Raw genomic sequence first — 24,958 nt, forward strand, 5'->3', positions numbered from 1 at the left:
TTTGACCTACTGAAGTCAGCCAGAGTCACACAGGTGGGAGGCATGAAACACGGGGGACCACAGGTGACAAGTTAAAAAAAAAAAAACATGGTCAAGTACAGTCAGCAATAAATGTCAAACACAGAAAAGGTACTTGTTATTGCGTCTTTTCTGATACGTGTTGTTTTGACTTCTTCCATTTCTTTCCTTCCGTGGTGGCATATTTCTTGTGCCTACACCTCTGAGGGCTGCGTGGCTGCTGACAGTCATGGCAGCCATGTCTCCATGGTGACTGAGAAAAAACAAATCCCCATTCAATAGGAATCTCAAACCAAAAATATCTCTGTATTATTTATTAAAATTTTAAAAAATACTCTGTTGATCTTCATCCAGAGCTTTCAGTCAATAGGCTCTTGATCCTCAAGTCCAGACCAGTGAGGGGGAAAAACATGAAACAAACTCCACTTCCCATAATCCTCAGCTCCTCTGGGAGGACTTCAGTTTCCTGCGGGCATCCTTGTGCTTCTTGCGGTACTCCTGCATTAAAAGAAAGACACATAAGTTTTATACTCTGGATTGGTTCATGTCCTCAAATCAGAACTCTCGTTCACCCTCTGCTACAAGTATAAATCCCGTTTAAAACTGAACAACCCTGTAAATATTACTACAATATTACTACTCAGTATATGCTGGGGGGGGGGGTGGGTTCTTTCACCAGCTGTAGATCGAGTACAAGAGAATATTAGCCATGTTTGGCCTTGAGAAGTGAAATTTCTGACCAATAACTGCTGTTCTACGGAGAACTGGGACTAAAATTACCCCTGAGTGTATTTCAGTGACTACATAGAATCGACTACTAGAATTAGAACATCTCATGTGTTAGAGTACACTTTAAGAAACGTTCTACAACCAAACACCAGCCACAGGTGTCATGTCAGGTGAGGTGTACCTGTCTGAGCGCGCTCCTCCGTCCCTCCCACTCTTCTCTCTGCTCCTCCAGCTGGGAAGAACGGCAGAACCAACGAGGACCTTCTGATAGTGGATGGCAGGAGAGTTTAGGTCACACACATCAACTTGATCAGCTTCTGATCTCTACTGGAGGTCTCCCTCTCTTCCAGCTTCAACTTAAATCGATGAGGGGTTACATGAAGAGAACTGACATGAGCTTATCCCTTAAAAGTATAAATTATGAGGGAATAATTTCACCTTAGCTGTCTCTTTTTCCTCCTTAAGAGGTGATGGCGACTGAGTATAGCAGGAAGCAGTTCTCGTTTGAGCCCAAAGTCTTTCCCCAACCTGGACCTAAACCCAGCTCTGGCCTGAAGCTTAAACCATGTCCTAAACCTCAAATGTGTCCCAGAAATTGTACAAAAACAGTCTGTCGCCCTTGCTGCAGTGGTTTAAAACTCAGGCTGTTGGTGGCTCAGAAAGCCGCACGCCTCCATCATACCTGTCAATCTGCTGTCGTCCGGGTGAAAGAAGAACAGCTGCTTCTTGGGTGGCGTCTCGTCCCTGTGAGCAGGAGCAAACACTCAAGAGGACATCGGCCAAACCACCTGCTCCGCTTCAGGGAGCTCACAGCCAAGCATCAAGGCTCCGTCCAAACACGGCACGTCCAACAATTCCAGTCAGGAAAATGTTCATTTGTTCCAATGTCTCAAAAGCTTTGAGGTTTTTTTTTGGTAAAGACGTCACAAACTATCAAATATCTGTGTTTTGATTGTGTCATAAAATAAAGAATCTAAACTCTGAAAAATGACAGCAATTATTTAGACCATTTTAAGACATTTTTTAAAAGATATTAGTCAATCAAAACACATTTAGTTACAGCTGTGGTACAAAAACGCACACACACACACACACACACACACACACACATTTAAATTATTCTCACTCTGTGGCTTTAGGGGAGGAGCATATTTTCTCCTCATCTTCCTCCTGCTCTTCCTCATCCTCTTCTGAGCTGCTGTCTTGTAAACGAGGGTCTTGCTGCCATGACACCTTTGGTGCCTGGATGTTTTCCACCTTGTACTCATCTGCTAGACACAGAGAGAAATATTTAAAAGGGGCGACAGCACCTCCTACCCCAGCTGGTCTGAGATGACCATCAGAGGCTTAACGCACCTGTCGCTCCGCTTCCTGCCTCTGCGTCGTTACTAAAGAAGGAGAATTTGAACTCGGACGACTCCTCTTTTTCTGTGTTGGGATCGGTGAAGAGCAGAGATGGAAGTGGTGGCTGCTCTTCATCCTTTCCTGCTCCATCCTCCTCCTCCTCCTCTTGGTCCCAGTTCACCATCTGTTGATCTCTGACCTCGTCCTTCTTGGTCACACCAAACAAGGCCTTCAAGTCACCAGACACGTCGTAGTAAATCTCCTTAGAAACGTCTGGAAGCTTCTGAGCCTCCTCCCTCTTCTTCTTTCTGGCCGACTTGCTGTGGAGTAGGTACATCGCTCAGAGGCAGGATACCATGCAGTACCTTAACGTGTTGATTGGTGGTTTTCATCTGTGTACCAAAATCTAATTGAAGATGTCACTCGAAGTAGTCCAGAATAAATGGACTATTTCCTTCTATTGGAGCCGCAGACGCTAACATGTTGCTGGTTTCGGTACTTTTGGTACTTTTAAGGTATTCTGACAGAAACAATGTATCAATGTCAGATTTACTTTGTAAAATTTGCTGAAATGGTCAGTGACGCGGCTGACAGAGAGCCGGGGCCTTCCTAGTCTCTGTTCATACCTCTCCTTCTTGGTTTCATCTGTTTTGGTCTCAAACGAAGAGTGTTCCTCTCTGCTGGGGTCGTAATGGAGCACTGAAACGTCTCTGCAAACACATTTTTCCACATTTAATGAGTTAAAAACATTAAAAAGGCCTTTTTTGGGGGGGGGGGGGTTTGAATATATTTATTTTCCATCCTCCTCAGAACCAGACAAATAGTTGGAAACCCTTGTTTACCCATTAGGGAGCTGAACCCCAGAGACCAACTGAGCGCTAGTTAGCTTAGCACAATGAATAGTAGCAGGGTGAAAGTGCTAGAGAACCTGTGCGATGAGTCATCGGTTAGATCAGGTTCAGGATCTAGTTTTGTACAGAGGGAATCCTCCTCTAGTCTCTTACCAGGTCCTCCATGATGAGTAGCAACAGTCGCTCTTCCAGATGCTGCATCAAATCACTGTCAGGGAAGTCGTTCCAGCTAGATATGTTATTGTAAATGTCACGCATGACCTGAGGGTCTCTGCTCCCTAGTGGCTATAAGCACATTTCCCCAAACAAGTCATTGTGTTCCTCTGAGTTCCAGATCGGACGCTGATGTAGTTCAGACTCTGCATGCAAGTGTGAGGCTGACCTGAAGGTCTTGGCTTTGCCGGCTGTCTTGCTACTGCAGGTCTGTTGGCTGCTGCCGAGAACGCTCTGCAGGATGGACAGGTTCTTCTTCCTCTCCTCCTCCAGAGCCTCATCATCCTCAGTCACGCTCCTCTTCCTCTCTGAATCACCAACAATCACTTTTTTCCCACTCTGAGGTTTCACTTGTTGCACAAATTAGCGACATCAGTCAGTAACACAGGCTAACATTAGCGGTTCTATGGGGGGGGGGCACGAGATTTATCGGGTCTCAACTTAGCAATTATTATTTTTATTTCTTAACACCATTTGGACTTGCTTGAGTGCATCGAACCACCACACACTTAAAAAACAGCCTTACCTGCCCCCCCCTCCTCAGTGCCCTCCTCCTCCTCCAGGAAGCGAGAGTCCATTCGGAAACGCTCGTCAGTCCCGAAGCGAGACTGGAGCTCCATCAGCTGAAAAACATAGAATACACACACACACACACACACATCTTTAAAAAAGCCTTTTATTATTTTAGCACCGGATCTTATGGGCAATTTAGCCTTCTTTGTCAAACTATTTGTTTTTTTAACCAGTCTAATGTTCTGTTTACATAATAATTTTATGTTCAGCGCACCCTGATGCGGACCTTAACGAGATAAATGTACCATGTAAGAACCGAAAGAACGCAGCAGCTTCTCTCACCTTCTGTCCTGCTCGACCTTCAAACTGCGGCCTGATGTCAAAGCGGCTCTCATCCTCCTCCTCATCCCCATCCTCCTCATCATCGCTGCCACTGAACAGCCGAGGGCCTGATGACTTCAGCTTCACCTGAATACACACACATACTTCAGTCTTAATAAATGAAAAAAAAAAAAAAAAAATCGAAATAATCAACGTATCCGGGATCCATATCTCCTTGCTCACCCTCTCTTCGGCTGGGACGTTCTTATTGGCTGCCGCCTGGCTGCCCATGGCCTCGTCCTCTGATTGGCTGTCCTCAAGCAGGGTCTTCTTTGATGCTGTGACTAGTGAGGTGGTCGGCTGCTCCTCTTCATCGTCTCCCTCGTCATCAGAGCCAAAGACTATGTGTTTCCCAGCTTTTGTTGTTGGAGCATCCTGAGGGAGATTAAGATTATTAATAATCCTGTGATGGAAAACCTCAACTCCTGATTCATGTTTTGGAGATGTAAACATTTGCGACATCAAAACTAGTTTGGGAGACCGTTGGTGTCCAAAAAACATGGGCAGGTGATTCAGATGGAACCGGTTCTTGGGCCCATCTCTACCTACATGCCTTTTATTTCACTTGAATTTAAATCTGGAATGTTTTACAATCAGGATACATTAACGGCTGGGGTCTCCTTAAGCTCTGAACCCACCAGGTTGGCGAGAGCTCCCTGGATCAGCTTCTTGTGCTCTTCTGCCTCTTTCTGCTTCTGCTGAACTGCAGCCAGCCTCCTCATGTTGGCCTTCCTCTGTCGCTCCTCTTCCTCCTCAGCTGCCAGTGGCACCCGGAGATGAGCCTGCACTTCCTCCCCCTCCTCCTCTTCTTCCTCCTCCTCACTAGAGGTGGATTCACTGTGCGAAGGAGAAACAGGTGCTTCTTTCACTGTCTCTTCCTCCTGATCCTTGTCTTCCTCACTAGAGGAGGAAGGTGCAGTCTTCGCTGCAGCTTTAGCTGTCAGAATTATCTGACTGGCTTTCAACCTCTGCTCATCCTCCTCACTGGCAGAGGCGGAGCTAGTTTCAGGTTTCCCAGAGTCCATTTTTACAACTTTTGGAGCACCTGCGCTCTTCACCGCCTCCCCTGTCTTCTCCTCTTCCTCATCTACTCGTGACCCCTCTTGCTTGCCACTCTCTGACATCCTCCCCTGGAAACTCAGAATCCTACTGGTTATTTTGTCAGTTGCTCTGTGGTTCAGCTGAGGAGATTCGGGGTCCAGTTTCTGTTTTTTCACCACTTTTCCTCTTTCCTCCTCCTTCTTTTGTCTCTCTGTCTCTCTTCCTGGTTCGTCACTCAGCACCATTGTCCCCTGAAAGGCAGGCAAAGGCTTCGACACTGGGCCTTTTCTTTTCTTCTTTTTCTTTGTCTTCTTTTCATCCTCGCTGCTGTCATCTTCCAGGAGGGCGGCAAGTATTTCCTCGGGCATTGTGCCTTTCTTGGGAACACGTGGTTCTCCTCCATTCCCAGACACGAGTTCTCGTCTGGGGCTGATGGGAGTCGAGTCTTCAGTTTTCTGGAATTCTTCAGCTACTTTCTGTAAATCAGCCAGGGATATTTCCAGGTGGGTGACGTTAGAAAACATGGCTTCATAGTCAGAGTCTGATTCTGAGTCAGCAGCTTCTGACTCTTCATCATCATCATCATCTGATTCTGAAGAAGATGTTTTGGCAACAGAGACAGCAGCCATTTTCATACTTTGGATCTCAGATCTGCTGCCTTGTTCCTCAGAATCCTGTTCCTGCCGTACTAAAGACAGTTTTCTGGAACTGAGGCGCTGTTTGGAATCTGCTGAAACAAACTCATCCTCCTGTTCTCCCGCTGGACTTTTCTTCTTCACTTTTCCCATCCTTTCTGTCGTATCTCCCGAGACGCTGTCAGCAGCTGGCTGAGTAGGTTTCTCTTGTGGAGGACGAGGAGGAAGTTTCGTCGAAGCAAAGAGCTCATCTGTGTCGGCGGAGTCATAATCATCTTCATCGCCTACAATCCCAAAGAAAAACAAGACACTGCACAATTTGTACTTTTAACACAATACTGAAACCATGTTTTGCAATACTTTCATGGCAACTGTGTGTAAACTGAAGGTACAAATGAAGTAATTTAGGAACAGTTACCTGTCTGCTGCTGCCGGGAGTTTCCACACTTCACTAAGTAGTCGAGTCCAACCACCTCCAGGTTATCCTCCTGCACATCCTGTGACTGGGCACCATGGGACGTCTGCTGAGCTGCAACCAGCCTGCGGATTTCCTCGTCTGAATCATCATCACTGTCTGGTAAATGGGCTCCTCTCCTCTGAGCTGCCCTGCAGTCGGTCGGTAATTCACGTCCATTGGTGAGATGATTCTCCGAGTTGATAACGTGCAAAAATCTAAGAAGGAAACAAAAAGAAGAGACTGTTGGGGGGGTTGTGATCAAGAACCCAGAAATGGGATCAAAATGTAAATCTTTGCTTTGTAAATTTAGAAGCCATTCAAATCTTTGAATCCCAATGTTAAGTTCTTGACTTCCATAAACTATTAGGAAGATATTGGTTATCTTGCGATGCCAAGAATCTCAGATGACACAACAAAGCTCAGAGAATTCCAGAAATCAATGAAGTTCCTGAGGCAACGTCCATCTTTGGGACCTTCTAGAGCTGAATGTGATCTTTTAGAACCCCAGAATCTTTTCTTAAGACTAAATACTAATTTGATGAAGTGTGAATTTCAGACACGTACATGAAAGGCTCAACAATCACAAAAAATATTAAACTCCAAAATGGAGGAGACAGAAGGTTTGGGGATTACAGAGGACGTTCAAACCAAAGACTAAACCTTGATACCTGGTGCTGCCTGGAGCATGATGGGAGCTGACCACATCTGTACGACTCTTCTTGGGTCTTGATGGCTCAAAAGGTGGGAACTCTCCCCTCCTCTTCTTGCTGATGTCATCATCTCCTCCCTCCACCTCCCAGGTGAGCTGGGTGACAGGTGTGAGCGGGTCTGCAGTGGGTGGGTTCAGCCTGCGGATGTTGTGGCTGTATTTAGACGGGTCGTACTTCAGGGATCGAGCCCTATTGCCTTTTTGACACCTGAGCTGCAGGATGGGGAGGACCCGTCCGAATTTACTGACCACCCAGTCCTGAAACAGAGCAGAGAGAAGACAGTCAGTTGGTACCTTGATCAGCAGCCACGATGCTAAGGGGACAGAAAGACAGCTCAGAAAACACTTCACCTTCTTAAGCTCGGTCAGTAAAAACTCAAGAAATTAATAAACAGCCTGCTATTCTTATCAATATTTGATAGCGCCAATCACAAGTTATAGGGGGAAACAAACCACTGACTCCTGAAAATAACACACACACACACACACACACACACACACACACACACACACACACACACACACAACTAGACCTTGTGTCCTGGTATTTCTGTTCCTGGCACCGCAGCCTTCATGGTGAAGTTCTCCACACCGGCTTTGCTCAGAGAATCAAGCAGCTTCTTTCTCTTGTCTTCAGCTTCAGGCTGCTGGAGACGCTGCTCCTCCGCCGCCTGCCTCTCCTCAGCCAGTCTAAAGACACAAACACCACTAACTCATGAAATCATGTGGCTAGAGGGAAGCTTTTATCACAGACTGTCAGTGAGTGGCTTCTTAAAGTGGAATATTTGTGACATTTTGCTGAAATGTCACTGGAATCGGTTTTCAGTTCAGAAAAAGCTGAAGGTCTTCATCTCAGAGAACATCTCATAATATTTTTATAGCACAAACTGTTGAAACAACCCTTTTTTTCCTTCCACATCGAGTTTGTGTTCCACAAATTCCAACCAACTGCACTATTAGTATTTACAGGTGGTTGTAATACAGATATCGACCGCAACGTACAGTCCAGCAACCATTACATTTCTAGTACATACACTGATTATTCTCTCGTTTTCGCAACATGAGGATATTCAGATTTGACAAGTGGCATCTATGGTTTTGGGATTTTATTTTTTGACAGTAAAAGATGTAATGATATCACCTTGAACTCAACTTGACAAGAATTTTTTTGATAGTAAAAATAAACCAAATTGCTGTTAAAAATAATTAGAAATAGAAAATAATCAGCAGATAGTAAGTTTCAGCTCCGACTGTAATTAAATGGACTGATTGTATGATAATTATTTCAACTTCTTCACAGCTCATTCTCGTTCAGAAACTATCATGTTAACATTACACTTTATACATACTTTAATGGTAACATGAACACTGATGTACCTGTGCAGGAAACTTTCCTTGGCTGGTTCAATCTGCAGAGTTCCTCCTTTCCACTTGGATTTGTTCAACACCGTCATACCTGCAGAGGAAACACAAGAAACACAACAGAAGTCAAGACAGAAGATCTGAGTTCTGTACGACACACCAAGATTTCCTGCAGCAGCTCATCTCACTTACATTTCTTCAGGTCTGCATCTGAAATGTTGATGTTAACATAGCCGAAGGTTTTGTAAGGGACGCCTGCAAGAGGACAGCAACAGTCAGATCACATGGCGGCCGCTGCACAAGCTCTGCATCATAAAATACCGCAGTCACAGCAACCAAAACGAAGCATTGAAACTTACCGTTCACTCAAAGATGAAAATGTGGATTGATAAGATATTTAATTTTAGCGGAGTCAAAAGATGTCAAATCATACTTTCAGATTTTGTTTGTTCCAAGCTATTTTCTTGAATTGAATTCAGTGAAAAATCAACCTGAATAGCGTAGCAACAGGAGGCCAGACTACAGCCAATAAGAACTTGTGTTAAATTTCTCTAAATATATATTCATCTGTTTGAGTATAATGAATCAATACTGGTGGCACACTCCAAAGTAACAAGCTATGACTTTTGACATTTTAGACAAAGTATAGTAAAGTTGCACAAAAAAATGCTGTGAGCTAAGTTTTTGATATTCAAATGTATTTAAAACAAACAGAATTGCAGAACCTAAAATTGTAACTCTGTTAGTGTCATAGTGGCTGTCAGGAGGGTCAGTGTGTCAATTCTTCACCCTCGCCATCCGTCCTCGTGCGGAGCTCCACGTCCTTAACATCTCCAAATTTCCCAAAACGATCCCTCAGATCCCTCTGGGTGACAGAGTGGCTCAGTCCACCCACGTACAGTCGTCGCATTGCAGTTTCCACGACAACACTATCACCACACAAACACAAACGTCAGCCACCTGATAGATGATCCATCCATCAACTGACTATGGACGGTTGGATCTAAATTTGATGAATCTGAGGATTTAGTGTGAGCGCTTTGTACCTCTATAAACACTGAAAACCTTTGTGTCTGTGAGTTTATCATTTATCAGGACAAAACCAGGGGTTACAGAGACACAAAAACATCTTCTGTTAGACAACAACATCTCATCATCCAATGTAAAAATTACAAATCCCACTAAATCACACATTTTTTGTGAGTTGAAGTGACCCCGTTATATGTGCTTTTGCTTTGTATTCTGAGCTTCATAATCGATGACAGAGACGTTTTGGAACTCTTCAAGCATTCTACTATATGGCTGTATGTATTTATTTTAACTATGTTTTTATTCAAACTTGTGGTGCTTTTAGAGGCTGTATGTGCAGACTATACGTTCCCTGTATATATATTAAAAGATGCTCCAAATATCAGTGTATCCAACTCAAATAAATATGGTGGACACACTCCTCTAGAAGAGTTTAAACCAAATTTTAAAAATATAAGTCTCTTGTGCAGATTGCCTAGTTTGCATAGGTTGTTGCCTGATGCATCTACTTAACTGGATATTGGAGTTAAGTGACAATAAAGAAGAAAAAAATAGCCAAACGGATTAATAAGACTCAAGAGCGATTTAGCTCGTTTGGCCATCTGCTTACATGACTTAAGCTACCAACTTGTAGCTCTAGCTCTTCCCTAAAGGAGGCCAAAGCGGCGCCACAAAATTACAATTCAACTGGCACTCAAACACACATTCATGAATAAATGATTTGATGCCATAATCACGGTAAAGCTAAAGATTCAATCAAAATGGACAAAAATCCAAAGAAGTGTTTACCTCACATGTATCCAGCTGGTGTTACCGACAAACTTGTCCGACACTGTAATCCGCCCGAGTTTCCACTCCGACCTTGTTTCCGCTGGACCGAAGAGTTCCACTTTGTCTCATGTTCATAAGGGAGTTCAACAACAGCTTTCACAATGAATAAACACATATCATCGTGCCTTCGATTTTTTGGATAATGAATGGGGGCTAGCTAGTTATCTATCTATCTTGAAAATGGTTAGGTTAAACGTCTAGCCATCAATTTGACTGAATTTGTTACCTCCGGTCATCCGGTACAATCAACCTTTCAATGTGGGGGGGGCACGAAGCATTTCTTTGTCGAAAACGTTTTTTTTTTGCGCTTATTCGCATTTAAAGCATTTCTTAAGACATTTATTCAATATTACTAACCGCGCTTATATACGCAGAAAAGCGTAATACTTTTATTTATTCTGAAACAGTCTATTGCCCCCTCTGACAAAACAAGATGTGGTACAGCCCAGAGAGCGCGAGCTTCCGAACTGTTTTCGTTGCGAAGAAGAAAAAAAAAAACCCCGAGGAAACAGGTGAGGGAAACATACGCTGTATTTTCCATTCAGAAAGAATAACAGTGTTGAACACATGTGGGTTTAGTTCCCTAAACTAGCTTTATTCGATACGAAAGTGTCTAAACTCACCTCGCGTGAGCCGAATTTTGCTACTCGGACAGCCAAAATAGATGTCACGCTTGTATTGCCTTTGACAGGTATTCTTTTCGTCGTCGGGTGGTGGGAAAACGCACGTGGGATTATTGAGCGTTACACCCCTTGGTGTTTCGACAATTTATTTTCAAATCATCACCAAAAAAAAATGTTTCTTTCGCTTGTTCATGTTGTGTACGTCACTGGCGAAACAGTGCTTGTCATTCGACCCTCTTCATGTCTTCTACATTGTAAGTGCAAAATATTTTTCCGTGTTTTGGTGACTATCAGGATGGAGGAGAACACCGAGGACGTGAAGGTGCTAGAGGCTCAGATAGAGAGTCTGCGGGATGAAATTGCGGGTTTGAAACGCCAACAGCAAGAGAACAGCAAGGACCTGACTTTACATTTCAGTGGACACATGCAAGACGCCCTGTGAGTCTTATTTTTGTTTTGGATTTTTAAATCTCTGCTATTGCCCATTCACACTATGTACCTCAAAATCTGATTCCCCGCATGTACACTTAAGTGAATGTGTCAAAGATGGTTAACCTTAGAACAGTAACATTGACATTAGTAACACCATCACTAATGTCAGGTATATTTTGCCTAATGTATTAGATAGAATATGCACCGGATGCCAAATTGAAGTTCTCTTCTTTTTAAATTTCCCAATATGCAATGTCACATAAAATGAGAAAAGGTACCATGGGGGACCCTATAAAAAGGCTCCAAAATCATTGGAGAGGGAATTATTAACGAGAAAATTTCCAGACAAAGAATAAATAGATAAATAAATAACAGAGCTGGGAACTTGTTCTTGAAAATCACGGCAAGAATCGTGTGGGTGAAAATCATCTGACGTTAGTGTTCTAGGGTTAACATATGTACTGAACTGTTGTCACAGTAAGTGAACGATCTATCTTACTGCGCCTCAGGTCGTGTATGTTTGGACTGAAAGGGGCGGGAGGCAGGGAGGAGGTGCTGTCCAGGCTGAGGGAGGAGGTGGAGGAGTTGGCGGAGGATCTGCAGCGACAGACCCAAATGAATGGAATCACTCTGAACAGTTGCACCACGCAGACGCTGCAAAGCAGTAAGAGCACAGCGCTGGTTTCACTGCGTTTGTCATGTTATGGATGAAACGGGTCGTTCACTAAACAGGGAAATAGCAGAGCATGATGAATCAATCAAAGCTGGAGCTGCACCGTTCACTGAATCTCAATTGCAGTGTCAGCTTGTGCAATTGTGTAACTACAAAAACAACCCTGCATCTATACAACAGCTAAAAATCCAAGCAAAACACAATTGCTGTTTTGAACAGTCCTACTCGATGGTCTAGTTTTGCTAAGTTTTTTTTCTTCTTTTATTTTGTAAATTAGACACTATTTTGAATGTAGCATAGCACAGATGTTTGCGTATGGCTGGCCTCATTCCAAAATGTTCCAGTGTACGTTCAAATGCAGTTACTTAGTCTGGCTCATGAATTCTATGTAGGATTGTTTTTGTTTTTTTCCTGTTTTTATTGTTTAGTTGAAAGACAACGTGTAAGAGGAAAAAATGAGGAAAACATATATCAAACTTAAGAAACCTTGAATGCGCTTCAACCTGTTTTCTTCTTCTTCTTTACAAGAAAACTCCACAGGGCGTCTGTTTAATTGGTCCCTCACAGTAACGTGATAAAGTGCTGCTAACACTGGTTGGGTGCGTGTGTTTACTAGGTGGCAGGAAGCTGGTCCAGCAGATCTGCATATCAGGTTACTACTCAGAGCTGGAGTTCCAGGTAGAGTTCCGTCTCTCTGAAGTCAAGGTGAGTCCACAAGTTGATGTTGAAATAAACTGTTCTCAGACTCAAACAACACAACCACCATCCTGTTTGTTGATGAAGACGCTCCCTCCGTAACCATTTGCTTTTGCCTACCTGCGTGGAGTTGGGTGATTAATGGGGGCGTAACAAATCATTTTGACAACGATTCGATTCATATCACGATTCGTGGTCACCGATTCGATTCAAGGATGATATTGGCTCATCTAGAACGATATGATCCGAAACGATTCAGTGACTTGAAATCGATTCTGTAACTTTTAAGCCAAAAATTCTACCAGTGTGACTGAAATCAACACCTGGATACTGGACAGTGCAGGTGAAGTTTCCTAGATTCCTGTTGTTTCTTTTAAGGGAATCAGGCATAAATTAATTATGGACGTAAACAAACAACAAGTAAACAGCAATTAGTGGTAAACACATTAACGTTTGGTTTGAATAAAGTGCAACCAACACTTCAGGTAGAATTAACAGTGGTTAACCTTTTCCGCTCTCATTTTCAATATTCAGAACATTTTCAATAAAAGTACAGTGACTGCAACCAACATTTCAACAGTAGGTTTACCTGCTGCTTCTGCTTTTGTTTCGCAACATAAAAAAATAAGATATCATGATATTATTATTATTATTATTATTATATAAAGTCAAAAGTTCAATCTCTTCTGGCTGATTTAACAGGAGGTTTACCTGCTAACTTTTGCTTTTACATGCCCTACAAACAGCAAGCGATTTCTTTAGAACAGCTCCATCTTTGCAAAAGCCAAAGTGTTTCCACACACCGGACCACTATTGTGGCTTCATACTTTCTCGCTTGCTGGCTTCTCCTCTGTTGTCCGCCATGCTACGTTTTGTTGTTCTGAAATTTGCGCTGCTGCTGGCGCGTGGTGATGACATCACAGACAGGCAGACCGAAACGAGTAACATTTAATGTCTGTACTATTAAACGTTCTAAAAAAACCAAAATTCAAAAAAATTCTGCCGCGCTTCATCTGTCCAACAGAGGGCGGCAGAGAGCTTTACTCTTTGAGTCACTGATGCAGCATCAGAGGGCAGGTCAGAATTCGAGCAGTTCCACAGACCTTAGCTGCTGCCTGCAGTCCAACACATTTTTTAGCTGTTGAAACTTTATAACAAACAAAAGTAAGTTTGGTAAGTGTCATCTCATCAGACAAGTGACCACATTTTCTCAAAGGAAACAGTGTCCTCTCAGGCTTGGATGTTATCTCCTCAAAGTGAATAAAGTTTAGAGATGTATTTAAGAGCGTTCTCAAAGTAACTTCCTGCCAAATGAATCAGCTGCCGTTCAGTTCAAGGAGAAAATCAGAGGAACTGGAACACGCTGACAAGTGTGTTGAGTGAAGGGGTTCTCGCACACTTCGTATTTCTGTTAAATCTCTCAAACAGCTTTGATCGATACTTCATCAGTAATTTTCTTAATAAGCATTATGAATCTGGATGATTTATACCCGGCTGTCAAGCTCACAGTATTTATGACTTCGTGTGTGGACACGCTTTAAAACAGCATTTAGCTTAATTATTGTTTGCTACCTCAAACTGTGTTATATTTGGTTTGCTTGTACAAAACACCATTAATTAACCAATGCATCTGGTTATACAAACGCACCTGTCAAACAAAAAGCACAACATATTTATTCAGAAACAAATACGGCGTGACTTACAACTACAAGAAAGTATCTCTGGTCTCTCCCAGCAGTGTCTATGCTTTGATGCTGGCCTCATAATGCAGATTTTTGTATCTGCAAAATGAAATGCACTTGTTTGTTGCTGGTGGTCTGAATTTGAAACCCCATTGTGTTTGTTGTTTGTAATGTTTGGCTGTTTTGACACAGGAGTTCTGACATAGAATTAACTTCACACAAAAGCATGTTTTTGACTGAGACAGCGAACCAAAAATCATGACAACACTAATGCAGGCGTGAAATGGTTTGTGCAATTATATTGTTGTGAGATTCTGTTCCATTGTGATCCGTAGTCCTGCTCCACGTGGAAACCTCTTGGTTTTCCTACTAACTGGACTAATGACCAGAACAGCTGGTTCATGGAATCACTCCCCCTGCCTGGTTCATGTCAATGATGTGATAGATCTCCTCCAAAGTTTAAGCTTGTTTTGGTAAAGAGAAAAATTGTTTGGTTATGCAACATGACACAGTCATTCATTGTGTAAACACACATTTTCCTCTCATCTTTTATTCTAGATTTGATTAATACTTTTTCTTTTTTTTGTCAGCTGAATCCTCCCATAGCCTCAAGATGCTTGTTAGGGTGTAACATGTTTGAGGCCAATCACAGATAAGATATCTGGCTATTCCCCAGATGTGAAACGCCTTTCTCCTCCACATGAAAATGGAATAATCATCATATTAGGCAAACTGCACTAATTTTATTTGCTGAGAATGAGATGTTCAAATGACAATCACAAAACAAACTCATGATTCAATGTGCTGAGCTTTAATCAATTTATGGGAGAGATGTCAGACACATAAATTACATTGTGTTTATCCTGCAGGACGGTCAGACGTCTGAGAGGACAATCAGCTGTCTGAATGTGGTGATGGATGCTTGTGACCTGCAGAGCTTTGGCAGCTTTCTGTCTGGGTAAGAACCAAAATTCTGCCACATCCAGTCAGTCCTGGGTTTGTGAGAAGTACTGGACGTGTGTCGGAGATGAACAGCAAGTGTAAAGCTCACCTGAAGGATAGTGGATTTCTCAGGCTCTACCTCAGTGATGACTCATTGTCAGAGGAGTAGTGAGGAAAGGCTCTCTAGTTTAATTGAACTCATTTATGATCTTATGATCAAACACAGGAGATGGCCTCCAGTAAAAACACGGGTACCCTTGTCTTCAGCAATAACTGGACGAAGACATTTGAAGTATTTAATTCTTCGTCTCATTATTGAACAATGTTGTAGACGTTTATACGCATTAATTGCAAAATGAATTCCTTTTTGCATTTTTCACGACACATACGGCAGTGAAAGTACTTTGCAATGGATGGTCCAGCTTCGAGTGAGTGTAAAAACTCAGCTCTAAGCACTGTGTCATAACTTGTCATAGTTAGCAAGACAGTCATTGAAATGTAACACGGTTACATGGCTAACCGGCACAGAAACTGCTTCAGTTCAAATTTTAAAAGGAATCTCTGACGTCGAACATAAAAAAGTCTTATGGGCGGGGGAACTTTGCTCTAGAATGTAAACTGGAATACGAATGGAATATTCAACAAGAAACTCATGTGGGAAATATATATACTGTATGTATATAAATACATTTCAAGACCATTTTTCAAGAGATACAATAACTGTAAGGTACAAACACATAAGTTGGCTCTTCAATCTGTCATAGGAAGAAAAGTACATCTGGAGACAGTATAAGACAAATGAAAATAATCATATCAAAAAACATTATTAAAAAGAAACATGATACTAAATACAATGAATGGAGGAGGTGAGTGGAACTTTAAAGTGGATGGAGCGCTGGGTGATTTGATTTCGGTTTACTGTAGCTGATGAAGTATCCAGCGCTCAGGTCTGAACCTGATGTGAAGCCATGGGTCTACGCAGGAGGACAAGTAAATATTTAGTAGTGCAATCACAGACTGCAAATGTAACATTGATTCTGCAGTTTGTTATCTGGCAGTGAAACATAACATTTAACTGGTCGACAGCACAGTGCCAAGTTCTGACTCGTTTGGCTCCATTTGTATTAGTTCAACATGAGAATGATCCCTTACGTGAGCTGGAGGTCATAATATACACATTTTTTTGGTTTGTCCGACATGTTGGCTTCAGCTTTGACCTGGGAGCGAATGAGTGTGGCGGCACCTTAATGTTGACCTTCGAGTTCTGGTCAGAAACATGGATCCATGGTGTGGTTATAAGCATGCAGCAGAAGATCTTGGAGTCCATCTGTCACATGTGGTGTTTACTTTTGTTGAGGTGGTTTATTGAACACAAATCAGCAGCCAGAGGAATAGTTTGCTCTACCAATTTTATGTGTGGCTCAACAATCACAGTGAGGTTGACTTAAAGAACATCAAATGCTGCGTTGACTAATTTGTGTACGCGAGTTTTATTTTCGCTGACTGTATCCTTAGTCCGAGTATGATGCTTCATTCTTGTCAGGATGATTTCAGTTAATATTAAAGTAGAAAAAGGTGTGTGACTGTCTCAGCTGTCATCCATCTGTTCCTCCTCACACACATCCACTTGGTCTTGTTTGCTCTTAACACAAATAACAGACCTCTCTCTCTCTCTCTCTCTCTGTCTCTCTCTCTGTCTCTGTCTGTCTCTCTCTCTCTCTCTCTCTCTCTCTCTCTCTCTCTCTCTCTCTCTCTCTCTCTCTCTCTCTCTCTCTCTCTCTCCAGACATTTCCTCTGGCCAAAAACAGGTTTAAATCATTACATTCATAATGGCTGCATTCCATTTAGGTGTGCTGTTTACTGGCACAAATACCTGCAAATTGAGAGGGCCCATCATTAATTTCGGTTACACCTGTTGTTTTACAGCTGCTACAGGTACAAATATGTGAGCAGAGTCTAGTCTGCGCTGGTTGAGCTGATTTCTGCAGCCTCCTTAGCCAATTTTTCCTTACCAGCAGATTTATAGTCTATGGGGATAATGCTGAGAAAGTCTCTTTGAATTTTATTTTAAACCTTTAATCAGATGGGAAGTTGGTTGAGCATGAATCTGCCCAGCTTGGTGGGGAAAAAACAGTTTAATGTCACTGTGATCGTCAGAGCCCACTCCCCCTTATTGGGTCTCTTATAAACTGATTTAAGTGCAACATAGTTTTGTGAAAGACAATTTAGGATGTGTGTCTGTAAAGGTGTTGTAGGGTAACAGTCAGTTAGATCCTTTCTAATGACCGCAGGAACTTTGGCTGATGCACTTTGTAATTGTGGAAAGTGCAGTAATTCTGCAAAAAATTACACTTCAAACATGTTTTTAAACATGTTTCTCTGCTCGCTCATGAATGAGCTCTATAGAATTGTAGATCCTGGAACCAGAAGACTCTTGGAGGCCATTGGCAGGATTTAGCAATTAGAAATATTTCTGGACATACAGAAGAATTTCCATCAAATTTCTTGAGTCCATGTAAAATAAGAATGAAAGAAGAACATTGCAGCTTCTGGAAATCATCTTGAAGAGATTAATTGGTCATAGCTCCATCTAATTGATGAATGACCGTACCGTCTCTTCCAACTCTCATCGCTCAGATTGGAGAAAATGAAAGAGATGAATGTCTTTGCTGATGAAGGACGACATGAGGTTACAGAAAGAGGCAGAGAAGAGGAGCCCTGCTATGACATGTCATCATATGACTGCTCGCTGTCGAGGTGGAGTCCAGCAATCGTTGCAGGAGTCACAGATAATTGGCAAACTTTCTGGGGAAAACCTGCACTGATTAGAAGAGACGGCATCCATCCCACATTGGACTGAGCAGCTCTCATTTCTAGGAATCTGACTGAGATTATTAGAAAACCAAAACCATGACGTTCCAGAGCTGAGACCTGGAGGCAGAGTTGTAGTCTTACACACTTCTGCACTTTGTTTAGGATGGTTACCATACTACTATCACATGTGACTGTATTTGCCCCCAATCCCATACGTTAATGAAGTCCAGATGAATAAACATTTAAAAATGGTATAGTGATAATACAGCAGGAGAGGAAAATTAATTTTTGCTTGTTAAACATTAGCCCCCTGTCAGCTGAAGGTGGGGACGGGAGATTGGGCATGGAAGAATACATTCAATTTTGGAGCAGATTAGTTATAGTCATATTTAGTAGCAATAGAAATTTTACTTTATGTTTTGATGTACTCCTCGCGGTTGGTCGACCAGATCCATCTCAAATTTGGTCAGACACACCCTAAAAACTGTGTGATGGATTACAGCAGGGACTGAGAGCTTTCGTTCGTGTTGCTGTGGCAAGGGCACCAATTTTGATATTTTGCATTAGAACAGAGAAAAGTCATAATTCCACACGGTCGGATGTTTTCCAGATTTCACATGACTCCGGGCCTGAAGACATCTCCAAGGAGAATTTAAATTGCAGTCATAATTAGTTGACTCCATTAATGTTTCTCAGATGGTAGACAAACCCACTCCCACTAGTGTGAGAGACAGGAGGCTGGACGCAGTTTGTGTTGTTTTAAAAAATATTAATTTGGTCCTCAGCACTGGAGCCTGCAGGAGGTTGGAGGCTACTTCTGTCACTTGGACTTTCCTGGGGCAAAATATGTGTCTTCGGTGCTTAGAAAGCTAGAAGATAAATATGCTTTTGTTCAGAAACAGCCTTTCACTGTATTTATTGTATTAGTCTTGAAAAAATATTTTGCCATGAAGCAATATTTTAAGATAAATGAAGCTCTCAATTCGCTTCAGGGGAGTTTCACTTTGTGTCTAAGAATCATGCCTTTGACTCCAGCAGTCTTTGCTCGTGTCAGCCGTGGTTATTACCAGGTACACAATGTAAACTTTGCTTGACCTAATGGCGAACTCCGGTCTCACTCTTCCTGTATGTGGATCAGCAATTCGCAGCAGATGTATGACGTTCTATTTGCTCTATATCTGAGGACAAACCACATCTGGATTGTATGGTGCAGTCTGTAAAATATGGGAAACAACAGACAGAAAATTACTGGAGATAATGATTCTCACACAGTTCTGCTTTATTCAGCTCTGTGTTTGTCCAAATCAGATTGGCAGTATTTTTGACTTAAGAATGTGTGTGTTTTTTTTTTAGATTTGTTCGTGTTTAAACAAACAGTGATGCAGGTTGCGTAGTGAGTGTAGTATGACAGCATTAGTTCTCTTCATTTACATTCATTCATTTAGCAGATGCTTTTATCCAAAACGACTTACAAGTGAGTAACAACATGCACGATTCAGAACAGTAGGAGACCCCTGAGTCAACACCAAGTACTGTATTTATTCAAAAGACCAAGAGGTAGGAGATCAGTTGAAGACTTTCACAGGAAGTGCAAGTTGGGGTGTGAAGAGTGTTGACATCTGGGAAGAGGAGATTTCAAGAGATTCTTGAAGGTGGAGAGGGATGCCTCCGCTCTAATAGCCCTCTGTAGCTCATTCCACAGCCGAGGAACCTCTAATGAGAACAGTCAAAGGGAATATTGCCTTGTATGTAGTGATAGCAATGCCATAGGACGTCTCTTAGAGGAATGTGGTACAGGGTACATTATCAGACGGAGCTTCCATAGTACATACAATTGAGCTCAAGTGGATGGGTTTGTACTTCAAGCCACTCTGTGGCAGTTTTCAAAAAGATCAGATATTTTGATTCATGTTGTTTCTAAAATTTGAAACAGACGATTCCTCATTGTTCACACAAGTGGTACCAGCTGCTTTTATTCATGATTTGACACACAGCCACACTGCTGCAGTGGGTCTACACAGCATCATATCAGTATTTTTCATGGTATTGCATCAAAGGAAGAAATGTTAGTATTTTGACAGACCTACTCTTTAGGCAAGCAGTATTAACTTGAATTTCATCTATTGGCGATGAGTTGAAAATGGGCGCCCAGGTAGTGCATCGGTCCGTTGTGATGACTACCAACAAGCGGGTCTCGTTTGGTTCCCTGTGCTACCTCCGGATCGAATGGCTGTATGTACAGACAGTTGGTCGTGTATGCAGGTGGGAAGCCGGATGAGGGTGTGAGTATTCCTGAGGAATCGTCGTGCCACAGCAGCAAAGGTGGTGGGGCAATGAAGACAGATTGGTTGGGTGAGTTGTCATCATCAAAGAAAAAGGAGGGAAAAGGGCACAAAAGAGAATGATGGAAAACCAGATGCGTCAACTCCTTCTGGACCACATGTAAGGGCTTCACTGTGTGTTCTGGGAGACTCGCTTGGCGGTTATTTTGTTAGTGTGGGGAAAACAATTCCTTTGCAAAATGATGATGTAGGCCAGGCCTTGGCCCGTGAGGCCCCAGTCCACGGCCTGAAGGAGCAACTTGAAACTGCCGCTCTGTGGATGATTGTGAGATGGACTTGGAGGACTCAGGGCAGACTTGATGTTGTCAAACTGTCCTTCTGAACCTCTGTCATCAAAACATAGAATTGCTCTTGTTATAGAGGGATTCAAGCCAAATGATCCATGAATCGTTTTGACTCCAAGCCTGTAGATGATGAAACACTGATCCAGACTATTCGGCTTTTGAGTTTGTTTTTCCTGGTTGAAAGTGGGCTGATGGTGTGAAACCAAACTCAGTACAGCAAAAGGAGATAATTGTCAAATCTGAAGCTGAAAGGAGTGTGTACTTTCAAGACAGTGTTTTAAAGACTTATACACGCATGTATTTTGGACAGTGTCATGAAGCTAAGCTGTTTATTCATAAAACTTAAATTTGAGACTGAAAGATAATAAGGTGTCACTTAAATTGATTTATTTTAAGGCTGCACAGTCCAATTACTTTTAGCTCACAGTGACTGAAAAGGAAAGAACCCTTAGTTTTGTAAATGTAATGACTATCTGCCCACTAGTTTTCATTTATATGCTGTATGTTAAGTGAAAAAGAAGAATTTGCTTTGAAGGTGAAGCAGGATGAACAGCCTGGTTCCTGTGAGAAGACAACCTAGCTAAGTATAGCTCAGGCATTGAAAATATGGCAGTCATCCCTTTTTGACACAGGAAGTAATATACATGGACAGGTAAAAAACTAAAGATAAATCTGTAATTAAATCAGTGTCTTAGTAAGGTGTTGGGGTGCCACGGCCTGCCAGAACAGCTTCAGTGTCTCTTGACGTGTAGAATATACAGTCTTTAGAACATTGGTAGAGGGATGTAACCACGGAAGTGACTGAACAAGCGTCATGTAACCCCCTATTTAGTGGACTCCTGTTTGGATGAGAGGCTTGAATTTTCTCCCCCTTGCACATCCTCACCCAGGAATGACAGCTTTACTGTGATGGCAGTGAATCATAAACACTATCTGAGACATCATCGGGCCAACTTGATTCAAAAAAAATATTTCCCTTGTTTAGTTCCATTGGATATTGGACATCCTCTCTCTTGGAATTACACTTCTTTGCCTATATTTCATTTCTCCACAAGATTGTAGTGGCAAAGATGAACAAAACATGTTTTTGTTGATTTCACTGTGGCGTGTTTGGAGTGTGAATTTGAGGCAGGCTTCAGCAGATTACAATCACCATAACTTCCTAAGAATCGTATTTTTAAGCAAACTGCTCCTCCAGGGACGTGGGCCAGTGGGGTGGGAGCCAGAGCAGGAGTGGGCCTACAAGCTGAGAAAAGGCTAAAGGCTATGCTGCATAAACTACCTCTCTGACCATCTCTCTTGCCAATGTATGATCTCTCCCTCTTTCTAAGAGGAGCAATGAAGGGAGGTATGTTTGTTTGGCTGTTGATTTCAATCATCAACAAGCTTTCTCCAGCATCAGTGTGTCCAATAACATCAAACCAGGGATCAAAATCTATTTCTGTGTTTTTGGTGTAGCTTCATTATTTGGCAGTGTGCTGCCGTGTTTCCATCAGCTCTGTGTGGAATAACAGTCTCAAACTTCACCCGGCTGCCGTCTAAGCCCTGGGCCCCCATGGAAAACCCTGGAAAGCCTTAAACAGAGTGTCGCAGACTCTCTCACAGAGAGTGAACTGGAGGAAATGTCTTTTCAATTGCTGTTGTGATATTCAGCATACTGCATATAACTTTCTCTGTATTTGGGTTTGTTGTTGTGGATTTACACTGCTTTTTGTTGTTGCTGTTTTTAATAAATGACGGAGCAAATACCTGGGAATGCTTTTTAAACACACTGTAGTAACGTGAGGCATAACTACACCCCCAGGTGTGAGCCTAACTTGCCCCACTATATACTTCTAAAAATGGAGGCAAGGAACCAAGGAGATGTGCAGCGGGGGAAAGGGCGTACATGTTCAACGACTTGATCCAGCCAGAGAAAAGATAGAGCAAGACAGAATCACTTTTTAGAGGTGGAGAAACCCTTTCAGTGGTCACTAGTTGCCATTGGTTCCAGCTCCAGAAATGTGCTGTTCCCACTCTCCTCAAGACATCCTGCTTTCATGACTGAGGGCAGTCTGTTTGGCTTGAGAGGCAAAGGGGCATAAAGCACTGATTACTCCCCAGCCCGAATGGCTCATGGCTCTCTGATCAATACCATCTGCCTCTCATATTAATAAGAAAAAAAAAACTACCTTTTTACACTGGCCATGTCAGCATAGACATATATCGAAACAAAACCATTCAAACTAGTCACACCTGGCTCATCTGACATCAACTGTTGTCACCTCATATCAAGGAAGGTGAACACAAATCGAATGGGATCTCTGCCAACCAGGAATTAAAAGCCTTTTGGATGAGAGACATGTTGTATTCCAGAAACTGTTAGTGTAGTTGCTCTTGACTCAACCCATCTGAATACACCTTTATGGGGCTAAATCATCAGTGTTGTGGTGGCAGAGCTAATACCTGTCCTGCATAAGGAAGTTGTCCCATTAATGTGTGGAAATGTTGTTTCAGGGTGGAGGAGAGCAGGGACTTTCTGCTGTTCTTCAGGACTCTCAGGGCTTTCGCAGACCGATGTGATGACCGGCGCAAAACCTTCCAGCACTTCCAGGTAAGTCGCCTCACCTTCGCTCTACACCTCCACATTTGATGGTGGGAAAATTCTTTTTTCTTACTATTAATTTGGCCGGATTGGACCTTTCTTCCAGTACCATGTGTTAACACCACTGATCCAAATGTCATGAAACTTTTTTGGCCCGGGGAGATTGCTACTGTACATGTGTGAGACATATGAGTGCTGAAACATGAGGGAACATTTTACAGCTATTGACATCTTTGCAGTCTGCATCATTAGAGATGGGGGAGACCAAATGGTCCATCCATCAGTGTGAGACAGTCAAGCCAAAAATAAGAGCTTATGGCTGTGAATAAAGGTTAACCTCGGCTTGACCATAATGGGTTTCACTTGGAATGTCCTTGGTGTCTTGATAAACCCACTTACCTTTGGAGTTGGGAGGCTCAAGTCCCTGTCGGCGGAACTGGGTGTAGAATGTATAACTGAGCATTTATGACTTTGGTGTGTCCTGACCCTCAGAGTAGTTCAACTGTGTGAGTCAGTGATGAGTGGGATGTTCCTCAGGAGAGCTCTAGTGAAAGACGTTTGCTGATCTCAGTTTTGGAATCAGTATATGTTAATGACAGTCAAAAAATGATGGAATGGAATTTTTTACCACGACGCTGATTAAGATTGAGTTGCTGGTGTCACTTTTAATACAACAGAAAAGCAACTGATCCCAGTACCCTTCTCAGGCCACTCCGGGGAAAAATACATGCAAACCTGAAGTGTTTTACTTTTTGAGTGACAGGCTAGATTGTGTAAGAAATAAGATTTCTTTCATATTGGGGATGTAGGCCCCATAGCCGCCATCCTGTCATTGTCATTGTCCATCTCATTTAGTGTTTTGATTCTTTGCTTTGTGTATGATTTTATTTTGGAGACTATGATCTTAGTGTTCCCCAGAGAAATATAACATGTCTTGCCACTGAAATGACAATAGCTGGTCGACCTTCAGTGAGCCTCAGAGTCCACGCCAAAGTAGTCACTAGCTTCAGAGCTGCCCCGTTCGCTTTGAGCAGTTCCAAAGCAAAACACTGTAAATTTACTTGGTTGTTGAGGGGTTTTTAGCATGTTTTCACCAACAAGTAGCCCTAGAGCTGTATACATACAGGTCTGTGTATGACTGTGGCAAAGCAGGTCCCTCATGCCGGGACAAGTGATCCTTTTGTCATTTTCTATGAACTGGAACTATCACATTGGTCATTGCTACACCTTAATAGTCTAAGACGGCAGCCCTACAACAACTAATGACTCTATGACTCTACTTAACAAAAGAGTCTTATCATTAAGCAGAACTAATAATGGCATTGGTAGCCAAAAACCCTTGACAGTTCCCACATCTTGTTTCACTCACATAAACATGATGAAAATCTCCCTGTTTTTTTTTTGTTTTTTTTTAACAGAGGCTGTACACTGCTTTGATGCAGAATGATGAAAGGTTACAACAGTTAAGATTTATGCAGTTGTGTGAATTAATTAGGCATGGTCAATATCATGGTGCGTCTTTACTGAATAGGTAGCAATAAACAGTCAAACAATAATTGGAGCTGCAGGGGCAGTATGGAACCTATTCTCCTCTTTGCTCTGAGAATGTAAAGCTCTGCCAAGTTGGCAGCGCTGAATGTGAATTAACCCACATTTTCCATGATGGCCTGTGTGTTCTAAACTCATCTTATTTTGCTTTACTTGCATTTTCTTCAGCATTATTATGGAAAAACCTAATTCCCTTTGTTAACTACTCTGCTGGAATGTTGGATG

At 42.4% G+C, this 24,958-nt stretch overlaps 2 protein-coding genes across 6 annotated transcripts in view; one reads left to right on the forward strand and one right to left on the reverse strand.

The window, feature by feature from the left end:
• Positions 1 to 2: 2 nt before the first annotated feature.
• Positions 3 to 10,289, reverse strand: nol8 (nucleolar protein 8). 4 transcript variants are annotated; one of them, XR_015112179.1, is made up of 19 exons: positions 10,072 to 10,288; positions 9,043 to 9,182; positions 8,446 to 8,508; positions 8,269 to 8,347; positions 7,425 to 7,581; positions 6,851 to 7,149; positions 6,144 to 6,397; positions 4,688 to 6,009; positions 4,233 to 4,424; positions 4,011 to 4,136; positions 3,682 to 3,778; positions 3,325 to 3,463; positions 2,718 to 2,801; positions 2,104 to 2,411; positions 1,874 to 2,018; positions 1,430 to 1,491; positions 929 to 1,011; positions 354 to 516; positions 3 to 271 (listed from the first exon to the last, which is right to left on the reverse strand). XR_015112179.1 is itself a non-coding variant. In XM_086200160.1 (18 exons), the coding sequence occupies exons 2-18, from the start codon at positions 9,161 to 9,163 to the stop codon at positions 457 to 459; spliced, it is 3,591 nt and encodes a 1,196-aa protein (XP_086056286.1). In that variant the 5' UTR covers positions 9,164 to 9,182; positions 10,072 to 10,288; the 3' UTR covers positions 3 to 456. The 4 variants fall into 4 exon arrangements, 3 of the variants coding, with proteins under 3 accessions (XP_086056286.1, XP_086056287.1, XP_086056288.1); XM_086200160.1 differs by having other exon boundaries at positions 3 to 516; XM_086200161.1 differs by having other exon boundaries at positions 10 to 516; positions 1,874 to 2,015; positions 10,072 to 10,285.
• Positions 10,290 to 10,553: 264 nt separating this feature from the next.
• cenpp (centromere protein P) overlaps positions 10,554 to 24,958 on the forward strand; it is an 86,072-nt gene continuing 71,667 nt past the window's right edge. The window contains exons 1-6 of one of the 2 annotated variants that reach the window (XM_086200166.1): positions 10,554 to 10,625; positions 11,031 to 11,174; positions 11,678 to 11,832; positions 12,458 to 12,546; positions 15,089 to 15,177; positions 23,098 to 23,194. In XM_086200166.1, the coding sequence (XP_086056292.1) occupies positions 11,032 to 11,174; positions 11,678 to 11,832; positions 12,458 to 12,546; positions 15,089 to 15,177; positions 23,098 to 23,194 (573 nt within the window). In that variant the 5' untranslated portion in view covers positions 10,554 to 10,625; position 11,031. The other variant, XM_086200165.1, reaches the window with a different exon arrangement.

Source organism: Aulostomus chinensis, chromosome 3 (assembly GCF_037954235.1).
Source record: "Aulostomus chinensis isolate RoL2024-O1b breed Wild chromosome 3, RoL_Achi_v1.0, whole genome shotgun sequence".
NCBI classification, from domain to species: Eukaryota; Metazoa; Chordata; class Actinopteri; order Syngnathiformes; family Aulostomidae; genus Aulostomus; species Aulostomus chinensis.

Excerpts from the sequence above, each read along its gene's own strand:
- nol8 (XM_086200160.1), bottom strand. The coding sequence starts at position 9,163 with ATGCGACGACTGTACGTGGGTGGACTGAGCCACTCTGTCACCCAGAGG. Across the intron at positions 7,582-8,268 it reads AAGGAAAGTTTCCTGCACAG|ACTGGCTGAGGAGAGGCAGG; the intron begins GTACATCAGTGT and ends TTGTGTCTTTAG. Across the intron at positions 517-928 it reads GGAGGAGCGCGCTCAGACAG|GAGTACCGCAAGAAGCACAA; the intron begins GTACACCTCACC and ends CTTTTAATGCAG.